This window comes from Didymosphaeria variabile, assembly GCF_027946475.1.
Source record: "Didymosphaeria variabile strain IMI 356815 chromosome Unknown scaffold_4, whole genome shotgun sequence".
NCBI classification, from domain to species: Eukaryota; Fungi; Ascomycota; class Dothideomycetes; order Pleosporales; family Didymosphaeriaceae; genus Didymosphaeria; species Didymosphaeria variabile.
This window is the reverse complement of record NW_026611623.1, coordinates 1,110,278-1,119,400: the sequence shown is the minus strand read 5'-3', so window position 1 is coordinate 1,119,400 and position 9,123 is coordinate 1,110,278. Positions and strand designations below refer to the sequence as shown.

General features: G+C 54.7%; 2 protein-coding genes across 2 annotated transcripts; both read right to left on the bottom strand.

The window, feature by feature from the left end:
- Positions 1-1,942: 1,942 nt before the first annotated feature.
- Positions 1,943-3,350, bottom strand: N0V89_005251 (uncharacterized protein; the record flags this gene model as incomplete). Its single annotated transcript, XM_056214028.1, has 2 exons — positions 1,943-3,276; positions 3,347-3,350. 2 exons carry the CDS (start codon positions 3,348-3,350, stop codon positions 1,943-1,945), a joined length of 1,338 nt encoding a protein of 445 aa, XP_056071295.1.
- A 51-nt stretch (positions 3,351-3,401) lies between these two features.
- Positions 3,402-4,772, bottom strand: N0V89_005250 (uncharacterized protein; the record flags this gene model as incomplete). The annotated part of the gene is made up of 4 exons (XM_056214027.1): positions 3,402-3,563; positions 3,613-3,709; positions 3,758-4,464; positions 4,512-4,772. The coding sequence occupies 4 exons, from the start codon at positions 4,770-4,772 to the stop codon at positions 3,402-3,404; spliced, it is 1,227 nt and encodes a 408-aa protein (XP_056071294.1).
- Between the last annotated feature and the right edge of the window lie 4,351 nt (positions 4,773-9,123).

Genomic DNA, 9,123 nt, shown 5'->3' with positions numbered 1-9,123 from the left:
TGGTGTTTGATGTGTCGAATATTGTATATTGTTATCTTGGTGTTCTGCTGCTGAGATGTTTTGAAGTTCGATGTCAGCATCGAATCCGTGTCAGTGCTGTCCCGCTGGATTGTTGTTGCACAATCACGCCGTTGGAGGTGAAATGTGATAGAGAATAGAAGGACTCACACGAAGTGCGTCACTCCGTGGCCGCCCGGACCCCATACGCGCGAGGGTATCCCGATATAAGGGATGGACTGTAAACGGCACGATCATTGAACTAACATACCTGACAGACAAGTCTGATCACACGGCTGATATCTCTCCCTTCACCAGGATCCAATGCTAGAGCTTTGACCTCGACGAGAACCCCACAAGCCGCGTTCACACCTTCAACGCTCCGTTTGTCTGCAGAGAAGAGAATATAAAAAGCGTCGACTGGATTTCTTCTGTTGCACACAACCAATTTCTACACCACCCATCCACCCGCTCGAGCTCCCAAAACTCGACCACCAGCTTCGTCACAATTGCAGAACTATAACAACCTGGGTAAGTCTTGCGTCCCTCGCACGCTTTCGCTCACGCCGGTAGCTCACACGCCCCAGTCTCACTACACACACCATGGGTCCCAAACACTCAAAGCCATGCCCTAACGGCGGCACCCCACGCTGCTACCTGGGAAGCTGCACCTGCGACTCGACGTGCTTCCTATGCACCCGCTTCTCCGCTACTTCACTCGACGGCCCGTTCGTGAAGTGGATGCACGAGTACACCTGGGTTCTGGGCGGCCTCGTCTTCCTTGTGTTGCTCGTTGGGGTTATCTGGATTGTTCGGGCGCTGTCGAAGATCACGGAGAGGGATAAGCGCCCGCGGTGTGGGGAGGTTGACGACGCGGAGGTTTACTACGACGAGGATGAAGGAGGGAGGGTGTTGGGCTGAGGGTGAGCGGGGTACTTGGGTGGCATTAAGGGCATGAGGTTTACACGGGTCAGCATATACCCTGGCATTGGAGTTTTGGAGTATGGTAGGGTTTTGTACATGGGCATGCAGAGCACTTGAGGTTCTGTGGGAGGCTATATGTTTCACCGGGTGCTGGAGTTTGGGGCGACTATTCGACGATACATTCCAGGGCTTGTCTCTGGTGTTCTGGCGCTCTTTAGCATGGTGAGAATCACATCGCCTTCTTGGGCTCGTGCTCCCTCATCGCCCAATGTGTAACGGTTGGTGGAAGCACTGCACGTGCGCCTGGACGAGTAATTGCATATCGACAACCTCTCAAAGTGCGCACACGTGCACCGCGGTTTGTTTATTTCTCAAAAAAGGACTTTCACCTTCACCTCGTGCCGGACCACCCACAGTCGATCTAAACCGCACATACAATCTCAGCCCCCGTCAACCACCTTCACTTCGACTTTCGAACGGAACACACAGCCAGACACTCGGTCCCTCGACTTGTCATTTCCCCAAGCCAAATATGGGATCTACAACCAGCACACTCACCTGCCCCTCCGGCGCCCCACCCCGCTGCTACCTCTCACGCTGCACCTGCGAAGCGGGAGGCATGCCTGGCTGGATGAAAAGCGACGACGACGCTGTGGTGCTGATATTGATATTCGGACTGGCGCTCGTCGTTGCGGCGGGCGTGGGATGGGCGTCAAGGGTGCAGGACGGAAGGAGGGCGGGGTGGGAAGTCGATTAATCATTCTTTGTTGGCGAGGGAATAATCAGAAGTGAGGTGGAATTACGATTGGGACTATAGGGAAGAGAAGAGTATTCATTACGAAGGACTATATGGAAGAGAAGAATATTTGGAGGTACAGGAGAAGGCTTCGACCGGAGAGATGATTGCACTGGAAAGAGAAGACGCGAGCCACGATCGACTGTTATGAATTGGGAAAGAGAGGTCGTTACCATCACTCAGCCTCGTCATTACCTTCCCCTTGAGTACGGAGCGAAACGACCCTCACGCCATCGTCGCCCCCGCCTGCGCTCCATCCACATCCAGTAACGCGCCCTCTTCATCATCTTTCGGCTTCACGAGCTTAATGCTGACCGCGGGATCCTGACTGTACACCCGCAGGCCCAGAACGCAAATCGCGTTCCACTTCTTCTCGCTTTCCGGGACAGGAGGTATTACCGGAGGCGGGACTGGGCCGGCGTCGTCGGCGAAGTAGAGGGGACGTGGAGGAGGTAGAACTGGGGATGGTGGCCCGGAGGCGAAGCTGCCACCGTATGCGGAGGGTGGTGGGCGTGTGAGGTGAGCTAGAGCGGAACCAGTGGCCGTGGGGGATTTGACGGATGGAGGTGCGTCTTTGGGCGCGTCGTCTGGGGCATGATCGTTTTTTGATCGTAATGGAATTTCGCCGCCGGTCATCTCTTCAGCTTTGTTAGGACCCTCGGTGTCTACTACGGTGGTGTCCTTCGCCGCTTCCTGGTTTGGCTGGTCGGAAGCAGGCTTTGGCTCGTTGTCCTTCGTGTCAACAGTCTTCGACTCATCCTGCGTTGTGTCTGCCTTCTTGTCTTCGCCTGCAACCGTCTCCTTTCCAGCTTTCCCCTTCTCTTCCCGTTCCCTCTTTTCCTTCTTCCATGTCTCAAACTCGACCTTCTCCTTCTCGGCCTCCTCTTTCTCCTTCTTCTTTTTCTCTTCAGCCGCCTTCTTCTTTTCTTCTTTCTTCTTCTTTTCCTCTGCCGACAACTGCACAGTTCCCTTAGCATTAGCGATGTCGTAGTTCATCCCGATCTGCCTCAGCTTCTGGGGATTGCGATCCGCGACCTTAGTAACCACATCGTAGACGTCTGGCTCATCGGAATAGCGTTTAGCGACAACCTTGGGTACAATATCGTACTTCCCAGGCTGGAGCGTGACTTCTGCAGAGACAGACCTGTTCCCAAACCAGGCGCCTCTCGCGCGGACGATGTGATCTCCAGACGACGCACCTTCTTCCTGCAGCACAAAGTGCAAGTCGAAATTGTATTTGCCGTTGAGGCCACGGAAATATCGGTCGTCAAGCTGGGAGAGCACGAAAACCGTGGGTCCAGCCTTCTTGATCTCTATCACGAATTTGGTGTTGAGATAGCCTGTGACCCAGGCCACACTCACACTAGTCCAGCTTTGAACGACCGTCCACTCATTGTCGAATAGGCGCGTTCGGTCGAGCAGATCGAATCGCTTGCAGAGGTCGTCGTAGGACATCCAGAATAGACCGTCGTTGCCGAAGCGGTGGTCGAGCTTTTCTAGCCAGTATGCATTCCATTCTTTCGAACCGTCGGACCACGCACCGTTCCACTCGCCCATGCCTGCGTCAGCTCGTTCCCCCTGATATGATGTTAGTGTAGTCTTCAGGTGAGTCTATTAGTCAATACTGACCCATGGGTTCCTGGCACTGTTAGTGATGAAAGAAGAAGACCTAGGGCTATAGTTCTTACCGTATCAAGACGAGCCTCTGTTCATTCCCTTGTTCGTCTTTCGGGTCTACAGCCTTGATGACGGAGTATGCGTGACTCAACGCGAGACCTTGTCTGGCATCCGAATCGTCTCCGTATGAGCCTGGCGAAGAAGCAGAAAACAAAAATCCCTTATTGACCTAAAGCACGTCAGCTAATGCTGCAAAGCCTTTACGAAATAGAACGCACCTGCTTGAGCTCCTGCCATAGCCGCTCTTTACTTAATATTCGGTTCGTCATGATCTTTGTGGTGACGCCTCCGGTGAGGTCCTCTACCGCCTCACCACTGCTCCAAGATAAGACAAAGGATGCTTTCTTGGGACACGATACTCACCTGATGCCCCCATTTATCGCATTGTAGTCCCCGTGAGCTTTGGCGTACGCTTTCTCCAACAAAGGAAGCCAGGTCTCATTCTGGTCTGCGCACTTCGCAAAGTAGAGAGCATCCGAACCAGTCTGTTTGTTCTTCTTGTACTTTCTCTCTTTGGCACCCGTTGGGTCATAGTCGTCACCATAAGCGTCAAAGTCCTGGTAGTCAACGTAGAGGTTGTCATCCACAACCGTCCATATCCATTCTCCGTCACGGTAGAACACAAAGCCGTACACGCCACACTCCTGGCAGTCTGCATCTTTCGCAACGCAGATCTTGTCCATTAAGCTAGGATTGCTGCAGATGGTGGCCACCGCAGCGATGAACCAGCAGTCCCCATTGGCTCCCTGCTTCACATCAGAGCTCGAGTAGCTGTCAACGGTGAACGACGGCTTCTCGAATATGTAGTCGATTCGATGCACCGATCCAGGTCCGTCAGAGTTCGACGTTTCCGGCACATCAAAGAGTCCCGCAGCCCTATCGAGTTTGACCAACAGAGTAGGCGAATCCAGTAGCCTGCATTGGGCTAAAGTGTCCAAAGCCTCGCCCAGACGACCAGTACTAACGCGCGATTTTGGAGGTAGCGGGTCGTCGTACGATGACATCAAACCCTCGAGGCAATTCTTGTCTTCTCGGAGATCGGTTTCGATATCGAACTCTGGATCGGTGAACTACATCTATCAGTGAGCGGTCACCTAGCGGATTCCATGCGGATCACCTTCTCGTTAGTCCGGTGGCATTCACGAATTATGTGCTGCACACGAGCACGGCATTCTTCTGCCGCCGCTTCGTATGATTCAGCGGCATTTCTACCCTTTGCTGGGCCGGGCTGGCGTTGCGGTGGTAGAAGGTTTGCATAGAGGCTTGAGGGGAAGATGTTGGTGACTTTGCCGGGCTTCTTGGTTATAAGATTCTCCCAGAAGTCGTTCAGCGCCTCCTGTGGGGCTTTGGCGTCGTCGTCGCCGGAGACAGAGCTCATTTTCACGCGGACGTTGTATTCTAGTGGAGGTGTAGATCTGATTTGGAAGGTGCGGCTGAGCAGAGGTTTGCACGCGTGGCAAGGAACACAGGACTACAAGAAGCGACTGGACGCAAGAATGGCTGCACACAGCAACGAATTGTTGGGTTAGAAAGCGAAGCAGAAACAGAAACACACAAGGCTGCAGAGGGCGTCGCGGGTCTATATGGGCTCAGCTCTTGTTTGGGGGCTGAAAGGGACGCAGAGTGCCATTTACTTCTTCAGGCCAATCATGCCTGCTGAGTAAGAGCATCGTCGTACTAGAGCTGTAGGTGGCTCCAAGCGGTAACCGTAGCACCGGACGCGAGAAGTCTTTATGAACCAGAGAGCTAATCGCTATATTCAAGATGATGTCAACGCAAGGTAGACCGCCTTTCATCTAAAGCGGGTTGACTTCGCGTCTGCAGATGTGGAAGCGCGAGGGAGGCGATGTTAGATAGGACCGCCTGTCAGCAAGTCCACGTGGATGTCGGTTCACGATGATGGATGCGAGAAAAATGAATCGAGAAAGTAGATAGGAGAGGAGAGGAGAGGAGAGGAGGTTAAAGGCCAAATGATACGCCAGCTAAGTTCTTGGTCTGTGCTACCCTGCCCCTCACTGGATCCAGGGGGAAGGCGCGATGGTTTGCATCGATGTCAGCACCAAAATCCCACCCTATAGTCTTCCCTCTTCGTTCCTCACGGTGAATTGCATAATCTACTTCTGGGCCAATTAGATCGCGTGAAAGCTGTAGCCGATGTGTTGACGGTACGCAGCTGGAAGCCCCGCGTTTCCTTCCTTTCGCGTAAGGCTGAAGCACACTAATCCTTCGGCCTGCCTCAACAGGCCTCTACTTCACAACCGGGTCACGATCCCAGGATCATGCTTACTTGACCATGGAGCGGGTCGCTCTTCATACCCTATTCCACGTGCTGAAGGGCAGGTGACGTTGGCTAGTCAGTGAGATCGTTCAGCGCCCTGCGCGCTGTCGGAGCACGTACGCTTTGGCGAGTAGTTTTGAGGATTGCGGCACTCGCGGCGACCGCATCTCAGCAGGCAACTGGCAAGCTGATCGAAATTGCGCACACCTCCTCCGCGAAGCAAGATTGGGTGGAACTTTCGATTCCGTGGTATGCCGGAGCATCTATCTAAAATGGACCTTCGTCGCAAAGCGTCATGAAACTTGAGGCATGGTACGATTTCGACGCAATGATCCATGTGGCCTTGCTGGGGTACGTGTAGGGCAAGCTCAAAGGATCAGGTCCTTTGAGACGCGCCACGTCAACAACTCGGATGCATTTCGCCGTCGTGGGCCATATGCTTAGGTACAATGATGCACTCGGTTTTGCAAGACGGCGCTGTCAGGCGACAATGCAGAAGACGATACTACCCGTACAGCAAAGTCTGGCCATAGCAGGATCGAGTCGTAACGTCATACAATTAGCATGGTGAATATGCTAAGAACGGTAGTTGACTGTTTGGAAAACTTGACAGGATCAAAGGATTCGCTCGATCGGTTTGATGACCGGGCGCCTGCAGTGAAGCGAGTCTGAAACCGCGAGTCTCCATTCTAACTACCGAATACATGAGGAAACGTCAGCCCGCAAAGCCGGCGGTGCTGAATGCAAAATACAGTACCGAATATGCGCAGGTACATCTGCGTAGGAAAGGAAAGTCGTAAGAACGCCCAGCCGTAAGAGTACATTAGGTAGAATGAAAGGGTGGTACAAGAAGTCGACCGGTTGCGCTGAAACGGACGCACCAGCCAATGACATGCGAGAGTCGGGTGGTGAGAATGTAACGTGCGAACCCCCCACGCCACCACTGAAACCGTTCTAGAATGCTGTTGCTTTTGTGCACCGAGCAAACGAAGACCAAGAGTGGAACAAAGTCGTTAAACGCCGCCCTGGCTCCAGTGTGACACAGGAGAGGAAGCCACCGAAACGCCATGCTAAGGTCGTACGAGACCGACTGAGTGAGAAACGCCTGGCGATATACGAAGTAGACAGGGAGAGCCTGCGAAGAGGAAGGTTGAAACTTGAAAGTTGGCATGCAAGTCCTGCCAGGATGGCAGATGGAGTGGCCGGGGTCCACGCGATTTACGAGTCCGAGGCGCTGGGTTCCGGTTGTCGATCAATCTTGCAGCAGCGCACGCGCACTGGGATTTAGCTGCACGCGAGTCAGCATCGGCACTAAGTGAGCAACCACCATGGCCATTATTCGGGCGCCCAGCTCCCTCCATCAAGTCGCCGTGCTGGGATGAGAGAGGGGTGGAGGTGCTTGCGAAGGCGTTTCGCACCTGGCTGACAGGCCACGTGCGATGGACAGGGGTACCATGGGAAGAAGGCGCTCGACGTACCTAGGCCCTGGGCTTGGATGTGCAAGGACGGCAGTATTGCACCTTGCATTTGTCGCATTCGTAGATGAACGGATGCGGGCCAGAGTGGCAGCCATTGCAGTTCCACACGATGATGTTGGTGTCGGACTTGATGATCTTCCACGAATGTGTGCAGGTTCCTGGAGCGGCCATTGTTGAGATGCGGTTCGGCAGGTGCTCTTGGAGGCGGATAAGGCTGAAGGGTCGACGTAGGACGAAGAGCTGGGAAAATGGAGGAGTACTGCGGCAATGTCAGTTTCTTGCTGGGCACACGCTGTATATGTAGCTGGAGGCTCACCACTAAGGAAGGGGTCTTTTGATATGGGATCGAACTGCGCGCAAACCCGAGGACAAGTGAAGGGTAACTGAGTCGTGGCTGCAAAAGCAAAACCGTCGCTGGTGTCAGTACTGGTGATTGCCAACAAGGGTCTTCAGATTAGAGCGGATGCTTGTCTGTTGAAGTCGCCGACAGCGCGGCTCCTGGGCCGTCTTATACTCATCCGCAGACGGTTCACTGACCAGTTCGCGGCTACACTAGTGTAGTAAAGACCACCGATAGCCCTGGACTGCCCACCGAACGTAGCAGCGTACAACGAGCGCCTTCTCCCAGACTTGCTCCTCCCCTCGGCGCGTGGGAGGCCAATGTGGATGTCTTCACGACGGATCTAGCAGTAGGTACACTGGGCGTTGCACGGCACCAGATGGATTCGGAGAGCCTCTGCTACCCTCCGCATCCAGCCTTGGTGGAGCTTGTCAGACGCGGGCTGGCGGTTCCGCAGCCGCGGCCACGGTTGTATTTGCAGGTCGCGATTGAAACGCTCGCCCGCTGCCCGCGATGATGGCATCTCAGGCTGGCGGCCACAGGGCGACGTGCAAGCGTCCCAGAGCAGCATAACGCCTTGCCAGGGGCGCCCACAAGCGGCCACACAGCGGCCTTTCCGCTGCACCCAGTCTGGCGGATTGGGCCAGCGCCGGCCGGGGTCGGCAATTAGAGTTTACGGGCCTGTCGTCAGACCTTACCTCACCTCACCTCGTCGTCTGTGTGCTTTCTTTTTGCCCTACGCCTGCCGCAAAAGCATCGCGGGACTGCTGCTTCCTCTGCGCTGCCATGGAGCATCTTCGCAACCCCCATGTCCGGCGCGAGGCGGCAGAAGCGGCTCGACGCTCCACAAGCCGTCCCAAAACGCTCTGATGCAGGCGCCTCCAGTGCCGTTCCTGTCTGCTACGTTCTGATCTGGCTTCTTTGCTCTGCTCCTAGACACGCCGACGACCGCCAGACGAGAGGCTGCTCCACGCTCGACGCTGGTCCGCTACGTTTGACAGGAAGCCGTGGATGTGGCTTGCAAGGTGGTCGCCATCGCCGCCAAGAGACCATCCCTCATGTCGCACAAGGAACGGATGCAGACCCTGGCCGCAGAAAGGCCCCCTTGGGCGAATGATTTAGTCTCTCCCTACAGCCCGCGCGGCTGGCGACATTCCATCTTCTAGAAACGCGTCGTAGTCTGCTGCATGTGAGTCGATGCAGCGGCACCTGCGACACGTTCCCAACCTCCAACCCGGTTCAGCTCGAACCTGAACAGTTACATGCAGCCTCGCCATGGCAAGCTCCCGGTCTAGTACCACAATACTTTACTCATCTCGTACGTAGTCTTTGCCTAGGATCTCCACTTTCCGTTTTGGAATGCACCTTGCCCCATTGGGTGCGTTCACATACTAGGAGAGCGAGGTGGCGCAAACTACCTGGAGCCTGGTACGGGGTTGTTCACCTACGCTCCCATGTAACCCATGCGTACTTGTGGAAAAAAGTCGACCAGATCAATTAAACATCTGGCGAACCGCATCGCTGTGTAAGAGACGGGACCCACGCAGACTGAGAAAGATCCAATCCCAAGCCCGACATGCAGGGACTGCTCAGGAGAAGTTCGGACCTTAGCCGTGTGAGTCGCAATAATATA